The sequence below is a fragment of the Eschrichtius robustus genome, chromosome 8, assembly GCF_028021215.1.
Source record: "Eschrichtius robustus isolate mEscRob2 chromosome 8, mEscRob2.pri, whole genome shotgun sequence".
Classification (NCBI taxonomy): Eukaryota; Metazoa; Chordata; class Mammalia; order Artiodactyla; family Eschrichtiidae; genus Eschrichtius; species Eschrichtius robustus.
Window position 1 is genome coordinate 17,219,411 of NC_090831.1, and position 18,674 is coordinate 17,238,084.

Below are 18,674 nucleotides of genomic sequence, written 5' to 3' on the forward strand. Positions count from 1 at the left end.
CATAATCAGCTCTTATAGAAAGGTTTTTTTCTTTGTCCTTTAGACAGACTTTTTAAAAGCCTTATAAATATAGTATCAGAGGCAGAGAATAAACACCTCATACATCCACTTTCATTAAAAAAAGATTCAGAAACAATTCATATTTACATAGCATGTCAAAGGTGAACTTATTTTTTAAGCCTTTGAAAGCTGTTAGCTTTACTAGTCTAAATAGTTATTCGAATGGATTATTCCGAGCGGTGTGCCAGATCCTTCCTGTTTGTAAAGATAGACAAATTGTAGTGTCCCTCTTTATTCCTGTGTGTATCTGGGAGCAAGTCTTGGTTCATTATTCCTACTCCGAGGAAAGGATGTGGCGGGCTGCTTGTACCAGGCGGTGGTTGTAAGCGCTCCCTCATACCTGACAGTTACAATGAGGAACAGGTACATATCATAATGTTTCAAGAGCCAGGCTCTTTGCATATTAACTGGTCTCGAATTAGTCATTTTCATCCCCAAATGATATGCCTGAGACCGCTCGGTCAGAGTAAAGAGCCTTCCTTTGTGAAATATGCCTTTAGTAACCTCAGCATGAAAATTGAAAGTAAATGTTGCCATTCGTGTGGCTCCTTTTACCCTTCCCGTTTTTATCAACTTAGTTTTCAGGCACCTGTACGTTCTGTTGTTACAGGTGAATTCTGTATATTGTCGTACTTGTCCCTTTCTGGGATTACAGGCTGCTTATCAAAGCGAAAACACAGTGATGTACCAAGACCTGCTCTTACTTGTTAAAAACACTGTGAGCTGAACTCAAATGGGTGTCTGTTCTTCTTTCCCCCTTTCCTCCTTCATTTTGTTTTTCTTTTCCTATCCTCTTCTTTCCCTGGGCTCCCTCCCCCACCCGTTTATTTGCATTCTGCTCCAGCTGGTTCTTGAGTCACTTTCCTGGAGGCAGCACTTCAAGTCCAATTAGAGTGGCAGCCGAGCAGGAGATGGCCAAAATGAGAGTGCTGTGGGAAGAAGGCTTTTTGTTTTTGTTTTTATTTTAATGCTATGTGACCTTGTGAGTTTTGAAAGCTGGAGAGCATTGTCCTGTGACCCTTGCTACCACAGCTGGCACCTGTTCAAAATAAGTAGCATCCAGGGGCAGGGTTGAGCTCCCACCTTCCTTAAAACGGCACATTCAGGATTTTATTTGGCATTCCTTCTTTCTGAAGACATGTTGCCTATAAACCAAACCTTTCCCCAGGTCCCTTCCCTTAAGGTAAATGAAACTCATCAGTCAATATCACTAACTTATGCTCCAGGGCAGCCTCCGTTTTCCATTTCTTACTCGGTGTTAAGAGTATCCTTTGCAGGCCGGCAGTGACACTGGTTGCTGCAGCCTCCGTGGGGCTGATTCCTTGGTTCACTTCGGGATAGTGTCCCTGTTTCAGAACCTCGTGCCACTCACTCTGCGGCTGCTTCCCCGGCCCTGTGGGTCGTGGGCGCAGGAAAGACAGGTGCCAGCACTTCTGAAGTTAGTCATGGTCGTGACCAGTAGCTTTGGCAAGTATTATCCAGCTGTTATATCTTCCCCCCATATTTTAAAAACATTAAAGTGAATTGAGGGCTTTTGTTTCATTTGATGTGGTTTCTTCCCGCAACTGCAGTTATGTGGCCTTGTACCTCGGGATTCGTACTTGGTTGCATTTTTCTGGGGTGAATCAAAACCCTGAGATGGCATTGCCCTGACGTTTATATTCATGACGGGCATCACCTGGGACTAGAAAGCCTTTTGGCTGCCTCATTACTGAAAGTTCTACCGATTTGTATTCAAAATTAAACAGAGCCATTGAGGCCATTGGAATCAAGACCACACAAATCCTCTATGGGTTTAAAAAGAGTTCTTGTGATAAAAGTGCCTGCTTTTGTGGCATAAATAACAGAAAGAGAAAGAGCTCAGAAGATTCCAGTAGGGTAGGTTTGGGAATACTGATTATTTGGCATAAAGTCCAGTTGCAAAGACAGATGATGATATGTTTTAAAGATATCTGTAGGAATCCTAACTTCTCCCCAGTGGCGGCGTTGCACAGGTGAAAGAGTATGTATTTGCAGGGAGCCATCTGGGGGGGCTCACGATGAGGGAAGTGCCCAACGCACACCCCCTAGGAATCAGGTCACAGGCATGAGGCGCTTTCCTCCTGGTAATTAATTCCCTACTGTGACCACATGGTCTCTGTGTTTACACTAATCACACAGCACTTCTAAAGCACTAAGCTGGTCCAAGGCCACTGGGGTTCTGCTGATTCAGAGTCTCTCTGGGGACTTGTCCATACTGCCCTCTGAGCCACACATTGCCCTCTGCCCCTCAACTGTGTTTCTTTCCTGAGGGGCAGGATGGCTTTTGACGTTGGCATTAAATCATTTACTCAGTGGCACTCTGAGCAGTTTCTCTTTATTTCTGGTGCCCTTTAAATACTATACATTTATATCTATTTTGCTTTTTGCCTGGAAGTATAAATTTAGGGAAGAACCCCAAATAATCAAGATTCTAATTCCTATTGCCTTTTCTCCTGAACAGTATCAGGGCAGGAATGCCCTGGGAGTATCCAAAGATGCCCTGTGGTTAACCAAATGTCTGCGGTGGGCACGGAGCAGCTGTGTAATTAGTTCACCACGCCTGCAGCTGACTGTTCGTTCCCTCCAAACAGGAGAGCTGGAGAGAGGCAGTTGCAGATGCCATTTTTGTATCTACAGCTAATGGCAGAGTCACCTCCTCTAAAAGGAACATTCCTGCCCTTCAGAAACATGGCCTTTATTGTTTAATGGAACTCTGGCAGAGGAAGATGGTTTTTAGTACCCTAGAGGTCCTTGATGGATGAAAAATTTATTTTGAACATTTAACGTTTTGAAATTGTCCTATGGCATAGAAATCTGCAGTCATTTCTAGGTGACCCAGCCATTCAAGGTCATATTTTCTCATACCGTAATTTTTTCCTAGCCACTTATTTGTCTTAACATTCAATCCTGCTCAAGTGCTAAGGCAAAGGTTGTTTGGTTTAATCTTTGAAAATGATGAAGCCCACTAGGGTAACTGAAAAAAAAACTGACAGAAACATTTCATGAAAAATACTTCACATAATTTCAGTGTGTAAGAAACCGTTATATGCACACGTGCGCAGAGACACACACACAGTCATAGGTACGTGATAGCACATTTGTACTCTGCGCTGACTATAAAATAAATGCCACATTCTGTAGGAAACCAGAAGCTCCCATTGGGTGAATCAACAGGTCCCAGGGAACAGCCCATCACCCAGTGCCTTCGAGAACACTGGGTCGAGGCCGCTCTCTTCTGCATTGTTGGCAAGAGTCTGACTTTTCTTCCTCAGATTTCTCTTTTTATTTACTTATTCTTTTGTATTTTAGAGACTTTGCTAATCATGTGAGGTTGGTTTCCCTCTAGAACCTACAGGGTATGTACTGTGTCCTCTGTATGCTAGGAGAGAAATTCACCAGTCACGACTCACCCTTGAGAGCATCTGAAGAAAGAAAGCTGCCCTGCAATTCTCCCCGACACTCAGTTCGTACATTTGATTTCACACTTGTCATTTCTTTTAATAGTAATCAGTATGTGTGTATGTGTGTCTATGTACCTCTCTTAAAATTTAGATGAATAAAAATTATATTGTTTAAATAAATATATATCCCCTTCTTTGATAAATTTGAGAGAGCTCCTCAGAGGCAAGACCATCTAATTCATCTTCTTATCCCCATGTCTAGCTTGGTGCCTGGAGTCAAAAATGTTTCTCAGATGAGTGAGTGATTAGGTCGCCATGGTCTTCCAATGTCAAGGAGATTTGAACAGTTTTTCAGAAAGATGGCCAGCAAGACAGAAACCCCATTTTTCTTTCATATATTTTTCCTGAAGAAAGATGTTGATTTACCAGGGAGCAGCCTTTTCTCAGTCATTTTCTAAATTATTCTTTACCAGGGTCCTGTTTATAGCGAGTATAGAGAGATGGTTTATCATCTGAGTACCACATATGCAAAAATTTTGCATATGCGCTTGGTGGATAAAGAACAGGTAGCCTAAAACTCCAATTAATGACAAAATTTCCAGTCAAAGGAGGGAAATAAAGAGAAGTGAAAGTAGTAGTTGCTAAATTCTTCAGTCAGGAAACAAATTAATTCACTAACATTTAAAAGGGGGAAGTTTTTAAAATACGATAATAAGTGCTGACATTTAACAGACACCTACTATATGCCGTGCACATAGTGCTTTGTGAAATTATCTATTTCACTTGCATAATTTTATGATAGGCATTACCTTCATTTCACAGATGAGGAAGTTGGAACGTAAAGAGGTTAAGTCCAGGGCCACACAACTAGTCGTTGTAGAGCAGAAATTCTGACACAAGTGTGCTGCCTCCAGAGTCAGTGCTTTTAACCCCCTGAGCCAGCCTGGTGAAAACGGTCATCATTTATGTTAATGTACAAAGGCTTGTGATGTCTGCTTAAAGTATAGCCACACAGGCAGGCTTGAAAACCTTCCTTTTTCTGATTTTTCAGTGGAGCAAAACAATCTAAACTTTCTCCTCTTACATAACAAAAAATGCTTTTCTCTTCTTGAAGGGAATTATCTTATGCCTCTTTAGTAAATAAATGCAGAAGTTATCTAAGCTCTTGCCTTTCAATAAGTTTGACTTTCAAAACCTGCCTCACAGTGAAGATAAAATTTAAGTTTACTGCAAGCTACAACCTTCTGTGATCCAAGTGTGTCCCCAGTTCACTTCAAGATTCTGATGTAAAAAGCTGGGGATATCTTTTAATATTTCAGATGGAGTTGGCTGTGGGTCCGTTCTGCAGAAGAGTATCTGATTTAGGAAAGTCCTATCGAATGCTGAGGTCATTCAGGTGAGACATAGTTCTGTTATCGCTGTTAATATAGCCATATCCCATTAGCAGATAAATCCTCTCCTATTCATGTCGATCTGTATGAAATTGCCATTATTCAACCATTTTGTGATGTACAAAAGTGGCATTTGAAAGTTATTCTTCAAACCAGAAATTTATATAGTGTTATATGCGATGACTAGTGTATGTATGTATGTCTGTGTATGTGTTAGTTTTGAGTTGCAGTTCATAAGATTGAGCTGGTAAATTTTTTATTATGCTCTTTCTAGGGGGATTTTTTTTTTTTTTTTATTCTCCATTCTTACAGAAATATATTGAGTAGTAATATTAGGCAGTTCATAATTTATAGATGTCTTTTTCTGAAAGTATTATTGGTTCATTTATCATTTCCAATCCAGTCTACTTCTGAAAAGGTCACAAGTTGCATTCCCTAACAAAACTATTAAATAGAGTATTAGAAGAACTGAGTTTAGTGGTGAAATGCAGGGAATGACTGTAAATGTAGTAGATAATTTAGGCTAAAGATGGCTAATGCAACTGAGCACAAAATTTGGGATTGAGCTTACTAGAAACCAGTTCAAAAAGAAAAACAATGAGTTAATTCAAACTCATGATCTAAGAATATACCAATTTAACAGGAAAATCCTTTTCAGTGCTGAATACTTAGATAGACCTTTTACCAACTCAAATTTTAAAGACTTGAATAGCTTAATGACTAGGTCTTAAGTATCAGATTTTAGAAGATAAAAGGATGTTGTTCATACGGCTGTTTATTCAGTAAGCCAAACTTCCCAAACTTTTTCACATCATGGCACACATAGAAAATATATACATATAAAACGATGACCAACCCTGAGGGCCAAGGGGATCAACATAATACTTATAACCATTTTCTGACCACAGCATACCAGATGGGAAACCTTGATATCAGCTCTCCATAATATCCAAAAGCATAATGGTTTTTGAATGTTTCTTTATAAAGATAGGTAAGAGAGTCCAGGCATGTGGCTTTCTATAAACTGACTCAGTACTAGAAACTAGAGTAATCAAGAAGCAGTGTGTTCTTTAAAAGATTGCTTCACTCTCTTATGTCATCCAAGATTTTGGTAGAAAATTCAAGTGTAATGAACCCAAGGTTGTTGATTGAAAGGGAAGACTTATCCTTTACTTTGCCTGTGAGTAACTGGCAGTGATTTTTTTTAATGCCAACACAGGAGTCTGAAATATTTTTCTCAGATGCCCATCTGAGTTGGATTTCAAAAAAACTTAAGTGGGATCACAAGTGTTTTCAGATACCTTCTTTGGATTAGCTCAAACCTTTTATAAAGTATTTAAATATTTTGGAAGCCTTAGGGTTTGGCACTACCAAATATGGACAAGTCAAAAGATTAAGAGGTACTGAGTAACCGATCCACCAGTCATCTGTATGTACCATAAAAATAACCTTAATAAAACTCTTGTAAAGTCACTTACTTTGAGTATGATGGTAACACGGCAATCCCGGTTGGATGATCAAATACTGCCCTGAGTAACAGAATCTTAGCATGTTGAGGGATATCAACCAACTAGTTATTTTAAAAGGCATGGGAAAAGCTGTGATTAGGGATTTGCTATTTTAAGATTAGACTATTATTTTTGATAGTGCTGGCTCCCATGTTTAGTTGTTTATTCCACGTGTATGTATTAAAATAGTGCTTATCTTATTTGCTGAGGCAAGACGGCCTTTATCCAAGTGCTTTTTTTTTTTTTTTTTTTCCCCCAAGTGCTTTTAAAGTTGTGTCACAGTATGGAGATACACATTCTAAGGTTTCACATAAGAACAGTTCTATTTTAATTCATTTAAGATTTTCTGTCAACCCTCCCAGTTTTCACATGAAAGAAGGACTCTTTAAAGGAGCGTTTAAAGTTTGAATAGTGACACCTTCTAGTATCTATTTATGGAATAAAAAATTAATGATTGGTTAGTGTATAATTTTTTTAAATCCTTTGTTTTTTATAGCTAGCTTCTCTCATGGGGCAATGGTCAATCTTAGATGTGTTTCCAGAGTTTCACCCTGACTCACATTAAGAGAGATTTTATGTTACCATCTGGCATATACTTGCATGCAAGTACACTCAAACCCAGGCACACACACTTGTACACACACGTGTGCCATGAAACACTAATTACTCTCACTTCCTGTGATATTCTCTGACATTTCTTTTTCATTTGGTTGGTTATTTTAACCCATTTAATTGGTTTCATGACCCGCTAATGTTTTGCATCCCATGGTTTCTCACCTTTTTCACAGGGCCCTCTATTGTTGAACGTCAGCTGCTCTAGTGATAGGGGCAGAGTTTTGTCCCTTTCTCCATCTATAAAGATTTATGCCCTTTTCTCCTGGGATTCTGGTAACCCTGAGCTTCCTCCCGCACACCCCTCAGCTCCTAAGGCCTTGGCACATACGTAATAAGAGTAATTGTGCTTTGCCTATGAAGACTTCTCCATATCTTGAATTCAGTGAAAAATTCTAACAGAGATTTATATCTATCAGCATATTCCTAAAGATATATTGAATGTACAGAAATCTCTCTGATTGATCCTAGAGCTTTCTCAGTTGTTTGAGAGGTCTTGGACACGATTTGATAAAGATTTTAAGATTAAGTGGATCAGGAAATAAAATGAAAGTGTAGTATATTCTGGGGTTCAAATCTAGCCCTAGTCTGAAAAGAAGGTTTCAGGTCCCATCTTTGGAGAAAAGGGATGTCAGTGCCCCCTGCCTCTGCCTGTATACGTGGCCGGGAAAGGCCCCGGCTCCGCCAGCTTCTCTGCAGTTGTCGTGATTGACTTAGGACAGCTTCCCCATGTGGAGGTCCTACAGAGTCCCTTCCTAGAGAGGAGTGAGTCAATACAGAGTTGTCTTTATTCTCGTAACCCAGTTCTAGGCACTTTATTTGCTACCTGCAAAAACTTGTTAAGACATCTGTCTCTTCTCTAAAATTAGTCCTGAGCAGTTGCAGCGGCAGGGCCCATTCTTGTTAACCCTGCCGTCTGTGCTGTGTGCTGTGACAAGGAAAAGGTGTCGTCCAGTGGTCGTGTACGTAATTGACCTGGGCTCTTGTTCATGGGTCTCCTCCCTAAAGGTTCCGAGTCACATCAGCACCAGCTCAGTGGCAGTCAGTAGGAGATTGGCTAAATAAAATATGCCACATTCATAGGATCAAATATATGCAGCCGTTAACAAGTTATGTTGTTAGTTAATATCTAAGAATATGAAAAGTACTTCCTAATGCATTGCGAAATGAAAAAGGCTACTAAAGAGTATATATGGTATGGATCCCTACTATTTTTAAAATAATAGCATGTGTGTTTGGAGAGGAAAAATCAAGGATAAACGTCAAAATGTTACCTTGGGAGAGTAGCATTGTTACTAGTGATTTTTCCTTTAGAGGTTTCCTATATTTTTGAAGTTCTTTGCTTTGGTTGTTTTATATTTGTACTTAGAAAAGTCAACAAATATATTTAACAATCCCTCTTGCAGTGTTTCATCCATTTAAAAATAACAAGGGAGCCTAAAAATAATATAAAATATACTAAAACGTTATACAGTAAGGGTCGGGGGGCAAGAAAAACAGGCAGCCAAACAACCAAAAGCCCAGCAGGTTTAGAGGCAGGGGCTGCAGGAGGGGGCAGCAGGCCCAGTGCAAGGGAGGGTGACGGTGCCAGGCAGGGCGTCTCCAGCCCAGACCCCGGTGCAGCCTCCCCTCCCCCCTCCCCAGACGCCCCGGCCTTGGCAGGCGCACCCTCCCCTCATCAGGCCGCCACCCGCCACAGGGCACTTCTCTTGGACGTAATGTCAGTGGATTCTTTAATTAGGCTGGCAAGCCTCTTGCAGGCATTTACCTTTTACTGTCTACATGAGAGTTTCTCAGGCAGTGGGAATCTTTTACCCCGGAGAGAATGCTGCCTCAGAAAGCTGCCGACATTAGGGACTTGCCCCTGGGTGGTTTGTATTTGTACACAAGACCCACGAGGCCCTGTCCCTGTCCAGCCCTCCGCAGCATGACGGTGTCCCCCAAGAGGTGTCCGTGAGGGAGGTTACCTTCGCTCCACCTGGCCAGGGGCCTGTCAGCGCAGATCGTTGGGAGACAAAGGACAGAGAGAGCCACGGGCCCCTCACCGCCCGGGACACAGACCCTGCCTTCAGGCAGGCCCGCTCCCAGGGAACAGCCTGGTCCCTGAGTTATATCCACAGCCTGCTCTGCTGGAAGCTTCCTTGGGTTTAGTGGAAGAGCACTGAGAGCTGTCAGGAGATAGGGGCTGTTCGGATGGATCTGTTAGCGTGAGGGGCCCGGAGAAGGAAGACCATTAGTAACTATAGAGCGTAGTGTTCACATCAGCAGTTTTCAGTTGGAGGAGTGGTGAGGGTTCCCGTGTCTACAGTTACCTCCGTGATCAACTGCCACTTGAGGTTCCGTGCAGGTCCCTGCCTGCAGGTCTGCAGACCTGACGGTGGCCGTCTCTGCAGCCTCCGTGACGAGCACTTCCAGCCCCAGGACCCCCAGATGTGTTCTGTTCCTTCTTTCCACTCAGTCCATCCTCTGCAATCACGATTTCCCCAAGGTTTCTGGATTCTTAATTCCAAGTTTCTGACGTCAGCGTTGAAGACAGAAGGCAGCCACATCTGGGGCTTGGTTCGCTTTGCTGTCTGCCAATACTTTGGTAGTGCTGGGAGCACCCGGGTAAATGTGGAGGGCTGGATAGTTCATTTATTGTCGTTTTTATTCTAACAGTCATTATTTGATTATTATAAGCTAAGCCTGTGCTGAGCGTTGTCCTGGTACTTTCTCCTTCCGCCCTCCCACGATAGATGAGAGTTAGGGATGACCGCCAGGCAGCAGTCAAGGCTGAGGGGTGTAAGCTTTCGGGGCTGCACATGTGAGAACTGTGTGTGAGCTGCAGGGCTGCATTTCAGACCCAGCACTGCCTGTGCTCGCAACCACCGAGCCCCGCGTCTTATCCCAGAAGTCCCCGCTTGTTTGCACTCCAAAGGGTCCTAGAGCAACATGTGCACGCTTATATGATTCATCCAGGAGAAGTCAGAGAGTGTTAAAGAGAATCTAAACTCCCCACTTGGGCGGTGACCTCCTGCTCTGAAATGCCGCATCTCCCATCTTCCGCTGCAGACAGCCTTCCAGGAGATGCTGCAGGAACCTTGAACCAAATGTGTGCTTTTATTCTCAGAGAACGTCTGCCTGAAACCCCTGCCTCCTTTCTGTCCTGGTCCCCTGAGACTGACAGCCTTAGACTCCAAGGCAGGAACCCGGGGGGGCCTCTCACCTCTCTGCTCTGAGCCCGGACTCACCCCCAGTCATCGGCCTCCTGCTCCGTTCTCTCCTGGGACACACACAGTCCCTCCTGCCACCGTATCTGGGCCTCTTCCCATCTCTCCGAAGCCCTCACTATGTCCAGTGCAGGGAGGAGTCCCGTGTCCTCCCCTCCTGCCCCGCTCATTTCTCTGCTGATTCCGTGTCTCAGTGCACATTCTCAGTGGTCTGGGCTGCCCTCACCAAAAGGAGCTTTGCAGTGCAGGAGGCGGCAGGCAGCCCAGGACCCCCGGATGCTGGCTGTGGACGCGGGACAGCAGGACTCGAGTCTTGTTCCGCTCCGTAATTGGCCTTAACAGAAGACTGACAGCGACACAGCTATGGATCACTTAAGTGTGGAGATCTTCTACTAGAAGTATAATTTTTTTCTAATGGGACCTAATACTTGATTAATTAAGACTACCAGCTGGGGACTTCCCTGGTGGCACGGTGGTTAAGAATCCACCTGCTAATGCATGGGACACGGGTTCGAGCCCTGGTCCGGGAAGATCCCACATGCCGCGGAGCAACTAAGCCCCGTGCGCCACAACTACTGAGCCTGCGCTTAGAGCCCGCGAGCCACAACTACTGAAGCCGCGCCTAGAGCCTGTGCTCCGCAACAAGAGAAGCCACCGCAATGAGAAGCCCGCAAACTGCAACGAAGAGTAGCCCCTGTTCGCCGCAACTAGAGAAAGCCCGGGCGTACCAACGAAGACCCATCGCAGCAAAAAATTAATTAATTAATTAATTAGATTTAAAAAAAAATACCGGCTGCCTGTAAAGTTTAACCTTGAAAACACTGCTACTTAGAGTGTTTTCTCTAAGAGTGATTTTGTGGCATTTGGGGAATCTGCGTTTTATACCACCTTAATTAATTTCCTTTTGTTCCTTTCATCACCTCAGATGGTGATGTATTTTTTGAACTTGGCGGTATTTCAGATTCCACCTGGAATCAGGGAGAAGGGAGGTTCTCATTCTGTGTTCTTTCAGCTTCTTAAAACAAGCACCAGAAACAAAATGTCTGCATTCAGCGTTTACAGGTAGTTATGTCAGTGATGCATAGTACGGAATCAAATCCAGTTGTGCTTTCCATGGCTTTTTTGGCAGTCCTGTTAGTGGCTAGAGCGGAAGATTTGGTCTTGGCAGAAAAATAACAGCTGTGACTCAGAGCTCCAAAGGGACAGGTGATTGACCAGAAGATGCTGTTTCAAAATGAGCTGGTTTCTCTCAGGCCTGCCCTGTGCAGGTGTTGCAGTCAGCAGCCTCGTGTGTGGCTCGGCTGGGCTGCCGGCTGTGGCATGTTACCGATCGTTCCTCCCTCTCCGTCTCCCTCCCTCTCCCCTTCCCATCCTTCTTCCCTTCCTACCCTTGGATTGTTTGCAGTTTGCATCAAGAATATAGAAGGAAAACAAAGAAAAACACAAATAATCAAACCATAAAACTAATTTAATTGTGGTAGATAAGTTTCAAATTTGACTTTAAACTTCCTGAAGCCAAAGATAAAAGAGGAACAGAATCAGCTATGTAATTCTCACTTTCGGGAGGAAGGAAGTATATCAATTCTTAGGAAAAAGTCCAGTGTTTCTTAGTACTTAATTCTAAAGCATTTGTACGTGGGACTTCATATAGGGAGCACTGAGAGAGAGTGGGGACCGAAATTCTTGGTCATCTTTTTGTCATAGAGGCAGAAAGGATTCCATGTGGCTGCCCTTCAGGAAGTGGAGGACTGTCATACAGGACTGGCCTCTCCCCCCGCCCCCCCCCCCACCACCCTCATGTCATGAGCTAGGGTTCAGGATGAAGCCTACCATGTCACATGCTGTAGGCAAAGATTGGGCTTTGCTGGGGCAGGGGAGGACTCTCACCAGACCAGGGGCAGCCGGGAGAGAAGTGAAGGCACAAGCTCCCCTGTCTGACCACATCCTCAGGGTGGCCTTTCAGGAGCGCCAGACCTGCAAGATGAGCCCGTGACCCAGTGGAGGAGCCGCCTCTCCACTGGCTCTTTGCCCTGTTACAGCTCAAACACGCGCTTGGCCCCAGGCTGACTTTGAGTCTGGGAATGTCAGCTGCTCAGCACCCGGTGACCTTGGGCTGTGAGATGTTTCAGCTTCCCCTGCCGGGACAAGGGTTCTCCAGGCTACGGGAAGTGGAGCTGGGGCGCAGTTTCCTCCCCTCCCACCCAGAGTCAGCTTCCAGAGGCCTCTGAGACCGAAGCACTCATCGCCGCCCCCGCCACCCCTCAAGAACTTCAGGTCATGCCAGGTGAAAATAATTCCAAGAGAGACTGTGATGATATGGTTCAATTATGTGGGTGACTGGAGGTCCTTGACCCATGGAGAGAATTTGGGGATACCTAAAGAGATAATAACTGCATGGCCTTCAAACGGTGTCCTGGAAACATTACTTTGCTCAGGTTACCATATAGGAGTAGTTAACAGTTTGAAGTTGTACTTTCTCCAGGGGTCTTTGTTTCTCTCTGAGAATAAGTCTATCTGTTCTAAAAACATGATGAGTAGTTGCCACAGTTGATATCCTGAAAGAGGCTGCCTGGCAAAATGAAGAGCCAGGCTGCACAGGTTTGAGTCCATGTTCTGCCCTTTCCTAGCTTTTACTTGATTTCTCTTCCTCTCAGTTTACCTATCTGTAAAATGGGGATGTAACAGTGCCTACCTCATAGGGTTGTTTGGAGGAATAAATGAGTTCACGTTTCTAAAGCTTTAAATAAGTGTTCTGTGTGGTAGCTATTGCTGCTGCTGTTAAAACTAGGAGCTTCGCCTAGATGGAGACAGGGTCTTCGACACACAGAGAAGGACTTAAACAGGGATGCCTCCAGGAAAACCAGAATTCCCTCAGCAACGTTTTCATACCCGCGTAGGTGCTGGACTCATTGCCTAAAGCTCTGCAGTGTGGAGCTCTGTGAGATGAGTGCCCTTGAAAGTGTTCAAGGCAAGTGTACCGCCCACAGCTGTGGGAAGACCCTAGCCCTGCTCCCGCGGAGGACCTGGTTCAGAGCTTCGTGGAAGTCTGGTGACAGGCAACACAGATGAACTAAAAAGTTTCCACAGTAGTTAAAGACAACAAATTATAGAATAATGTTGTTTTACAAAACAGTTGAAATTAGAAAAATCCCTACCAGGGATAAATTTTATAGAATAGTTAATATAAAGACATTTTTTCCAATATATTCTGGATCCAACCAGAACCAACTGTCTTTTGAGAGCACTGCTGACTCTTGAGTGTATCATCAGTGTGGTGAAGAAGCTCGTGTCTCTGGTTCGTTCAGGCCTTCAGCTGTAGATTGGAGTAAATAACGTGGGGTGAAGAAAGAGCCCAGGTACAGAGCTATTTTACATACTTCAGAATCGCTGCTCAGTCAGGAGATGTTGCTGCCATCTTTCCTCTTGAGATTCAGCCTCTACAGCTTGGCCTTTAATTAACTCTTATCCATCAGAGCCCAAAGGCAAGGAAGAGTCAATACAAGTTTCAAATTATTTTTGCCAGCCTTTGACAAGGGGGTAGGTGGTTGGTAACGGGATAGATTTTCCTGCAGGCTCCCGTAAAATGCAGGTGTACCCCGGAGATATTACAGGTTCGGTTCCAAACAACTGCCATAAAGCAACTCTCACAGTAAAGCCAGTCACACAAATTGTTTGGTTTCCCAGTGCATATAAAAGTCATGTTTATACTATAGTTTATTAAGTATGTAGTAGCATTATGTCTAAAAAAATTGTACCTATCTTAATTAAAAATACTTTATTGCTAAAAAATGCTAACCATCATCTAACAACACAGGGTTGCCACAAACCTTCAGTTTGTTAAAAAAAAAAAACACCAAATCTGTGAAGCACAGTAAAATGAGGGAGGCCTTTCGTGGATGGTGACGCCCAGACACACAGTGTGTCAGAAGGGAGGAGGGATGGTCGGTGAGGTAATAATTTCGTATATGCAAGGACATAATTGCCCTTTGAAAAGCTGTATAGAAAATGGTTGAATTTACCCACATTAGACTATAGCCCAAGGAAGGATTTTATATAAAATCTGAAAATTTTGACCAAACCTATTAGTTATAGCTGCTTGACAGCTTCAACTAAGTGCTTTGATTTTAGCCTGTTCATCAGATGAGCTCTAAGAGGGGATTTTGCTGAGTCACCTGGAAGTAAAGTCAGACCCAAAGGCAGTGAGCTGGGGGTCAAGGAAGGAGCTGAAGGGCAGGTCCACCTGCCAGAGTGTGTGGGTGTGTGTGTGTGTCTCCGGGCTAAATAGGGGGTTAAGAAATGGTTAGGAATTAGCCAGTGTAGGAAGACTGCTGTTATTCATTCTTCTACTGCATATTATGCTATTACGCTACTGTGCAGTTATATTCTACTAATACGCTGTCATGATTCTTCTACCAAGTCACCTCTTTCTGTATCAAATAGCATTAAATAACTTCTGCGTTTCCCTCTTTTAGACCACTGCTCTTCCAGACAAGTGAACACGTAGCCAGTAGCCCTGCACTGGGGGACATTATTCCATTCAGCATCATTATTCAGTTTTTGTTCACAAGAGCACCCCCTGAGCTGAGATCCCCCTTCCAGGTAAGGAAGTGAAGAATGCGCCGCTGCCGCCCCTTCCCCCAACTGAAGGTGCCCGGCCTTCTCCTACCTTACGTAATCACGGATTCCTGTCTTGGCAGCAAATGCCTAAGGAAGGAAGAAAGATTCCCACTGCCCAGCCCCTACTTTCTCAGCAGTGTAAAAATTGCCTGCTGCATCTAGAATTAGCCCTTTAAATAATAGTGACACAAGTAATTTATGTTCATAAAGCTTTTTTGACGGAGGCCCCATTTACTTTTCTGACCCACCTTCAATTGGCAAACCCAAAAGGCTCTTTGGGAGTCAGGAAGGTGCACCGAGGGCTGTGCCGCCTGCCTTTGGGCAGGTGTTTGACCCCGGGAATCCCTGCGATCCTCCTGAACCTGCACGTGCTGTCGCAGGACGGGATTCACCCTCTCTCCTCTGATCGTGTTTCCACCCTGCAGAGAGCCGAGTGGTCCCACGCACGCTTCTCCCAGTGGCTGGATGACCATCCCTCTGAAAAGGACAGGCTCCTCCTCATCAGGTAGGGCCGTGCGCACCCAGGGCCTGGGGGATGCGGGGAGGAGGAAGGAGAGGGCCCGGGCGGGCGTGTCCGCGTTGTGCTCCCCGGGGCAGGCCCCCACCTGCTGGAGTGCCGCCAGGGCGGGCGCGTTGCTGGGGGGCACGTCAGGTTTTGCTTTTCGTGTCCTTCACATCCCCTCTTGTGCTGTCCCGTGCCTGATGCAGCCCTAAGAACCATGCACTTCTGTTTTGAAAACCAACCTCAACTATGAACGACTCCTTGCCTTGGCTCCATTTTCTGCTTCATTTCCACGTGGGGCAGTTACTGAAGTCGTGGAACACAGATGGGAGTAAACGTGATACTGTTATTAGTAGAAAACAAGGACACCCAGCAGCCTAATGCCTCTCAGGTGTATTTATGCACGTGTGCGCACACGTGCAGACACACCCCGCCCCGCGTACACCCCTGCCATGCCCAGGGTGGGATGCTCGCACTGTCACATATGGCTTACTAAGCATCTCTCTTCCATCAGCACTCGCCTTTGAAATTTCCCTCTTTATCACTCTGCAGCTTTAGCTAGAAGTGACCACCACTTCCTTCTTGACACTGCTCATCAACTGACCGATTCCACTTATTTTTATTGATACTCACCATGTGCCAGGCCCTGAGGACACAAAGCAAACCAAGACAGGCCCTGCCTTCTTGGATCTTCCATGACACCTCAGTCATCTGTTTCTGTTCTCACCTCTGTGGCCATATTTTCCCTCAGTCTCATTTGCTGAACTGTCTTCTTCTATCCACTCCTTAAAGGCCATCATTTCCCACAGTGTGTTCCTGGCTCTTTTCCCTTCACGTTCGATCTGTACTTTGGTTCCCAGGTGAGCTCACCCAGACCCGTGACTCTAGTGACCTCTTCTGTCCTGTGGCTTCGGGTCTGTGGTTCATCTTGGTTGCCCAGGGCCTCAGGCCAGCAAACTTGCTGTCACATGTCATCACTCAAAGTCCCACAGAAATCTCAACCCCAAAATGCTGAGAGTAAATCATCTTTCCTTTCAAACGTGCTCATTCTCTTAGACTCACTGTCTTTTTCTTTTTTTTTTGTAAACTTTTTATTTTATATTGGAGTATAACCTATTAACAACGTTGTGATAGTTTCAGGTGCATAGCAAAGGGACTCAGCCATACATATACATGTATCCATTCTCCCCCAAACTCCCCTCCCATCCAGGCTGCCACATAACATTGAGCAGAGTTCCCTGTGCTATACAGTAGGTCCTTGTTGGTTATCCATTTTGAATATAGCAGTGTGTACATGTCGATCCCAAACTCCCTAACTATCTATCCCTTCCCCCCATCCTTCCCCTGCCAGCCCTGTAACCATAAGTTCATTCTCTAAGTCTGTGAGTCTGCTTCTGTTTTGTAAATAAGTTCATTTGTATCATTTTTTTTTTTTTTAGATTCTGCATATAAGGGATATCATACGATATTTCTCTTTCTCTGTCTGATTTACTTCACTCAGTATGACAATCTCTGGGTCCATCCATGTTGCTGTAAATTGCGTTATTTCATTCTTTTTAATGGCTGAGTGATATTCCATTGTATATACGTACCACATCTTCTTTATCCATTCCTCTGTCGATGTAGACTCCCTGTCTTGGTTGGGGTGTCCCTGTCACCTATATCCAGCCAAGCTAGAAAACCTTGAAGCCATCATTCAACTCCTCTGTCACCCTCATTCTCCAAAGCCAGGCAGTTGTACCTCTTAAATCATTTTGGAAGCCATTCTCAGCTCTTCCAGGGGACCCTAATGCTCTTAGCCTGGGGACCAGGGCACCAAACCAGCCTTCGCTTGAGCCTAAGAGCAGGGGATGAGTTGGGTTCTCCAGAGCCAGCCTGGGGCTCGTGTGCTGAAGTGGTTCTCCGCTGTGTTTGCACCCAAGAGTCATTTACGGAGCTTTGAAAAATCCAGGTGTCAAGGCCACACCCTGACTGCCTCGGAATCTCCAGGGCTGGGAGCCAGCATCCGGGTTTCTTAAAGCGGCCCGGGCGGCGCCGCAGCACAGCCGGGGCCGAGGCTAGTCGCCCAGGGCGAGCCACCCTCCTCCACGCCCCCTGCCGCCGAGAAAGGAGGCCGTGGGGGTCGTGGAGGAGACCTCAGCCCGCCAGATCCGGGAGCGGCGCCGAGTCCTCAAGTGTGGCGACCGGCGCCCAGGGGAGCGCCCGGCCCTGCCAGTGGATAAAGAGGAGGGTGGCCCACGCCCCTGCTCTTCTTCCGTGCTGGCCGCTTGTCCTCTCAGCTCTGAGTATCTGAGCGAGGAGCGGGGCGGGACGCGCGGTGAAGCTGTCAGCGTCAGTGCGGCGTCTGGTGAAACTGCCCTCAGAAGAGGCCCCAGGTGTGGACGGGGGACTCTGCCGGGGCGGCGTGGGGCTTTGCGGTGCCCTCCCCGAGTCCCGTCAGCTCGCTCAGCTGCAGCCCACTGGCTAGTGCCAGAGCGCGCAGGGCTCAGTTGATGGGACAGGGTGCATCTTCGTCCTCTTAACGAGTTGGACTGAGCTCATCTACGACAGTTGTCCTGCTGTGGGCACATCACAAATCTGCTTCCTTTTGCTTCTTTTTAAAAATGTCTCCCGAGTGATTTCATCAGCAATGCTGTTGCTGAGCCTGTATTTAGCAACCGAAAACCATGCTCAGAAATGCTGTCAAGCTTTTTGAATAAGGCCTGCCCATCACGCCACACATGGCTGATACCAGAGCCTTCGGTGCTGAGCAGGGCATGGAGCCCTCCTCGGGGGACTCCAAAACACCGTGCCCCTGCTCCAGCCCAGGCTGCTGGCAAAGCAGGAAGCTTTGTGCTAGAGAACGTTCTTTCTTACCTGTTACTGCAAAACTGATTTCCTCCCTGCATACTGAAGCACCACTGGATGAATTTCTTGCGCCTGTAGATAAACAAACCCAGGGTGAGTATTGCCCTTTAAATGTCAGTAAATTTGTTTTAGCTTTGGGGGCAAACCTTGTTGTAGACTCATCTCCTCCCGGCGCAGTGTGTTAAGTTGTCAGAAGTAGGGCAGATCGAGGGTATAGCAGCCACTGCTGCGGAACAAATGGCAAGCAATGACCTCTCTTCTGCCTTCCTTTCTGCTTCCTTTTGACACCAGACATTTCTCTAGAGCTTGAATGGATCCTAGTCAAGTTAATTTTAAAAGTGGAGTGATCAGTGACTCCTGGGGCCGAGTGGGGTAAGTGGGGAAGACGGTACCTCCCGGCCCCTGCCAGGCAGGCATGTGCACCCTCGGGGGCGGGGCGGCAGCCTGGGGAGCTCCTGGGGGTCTGCAGGTATTGAATACGTTCTCGGCAAAGATGACGACTCAGG

The 18,674-nt window shown here is 45.7% G+C and overlaps 1 protein-coding gene across 1 annotated transcript in view; it reads left to right on the forward strand.

Moving 5' to 3' along the window:
- COG5 (component of oligomeric golgi complex 5) overlaps window positions 1-18,674 on the forward strand; it is a 296,956-nt gene that overhangs the window by 273,392 nt on the left and 4,890 nt on the right. Inside the window, exons 19-21 of the mRNA XM_068550382.1 lie at window positions 4,802-4,878; window positions 14,675-14,801; window positions 15,245-15,324. Of these exons, the coding sequence (XP_068406483.1) occupies window positions 4,802-4,878; window positions 14,675-14,801; window positions 15,245-15,324 (284 nt within the window). The remainder of the gene's footprint in view (window positions 1-4,801; window positions 4,879-14,674; window positions 14,802-15,244; window positions 15,325-18,674) is intronic.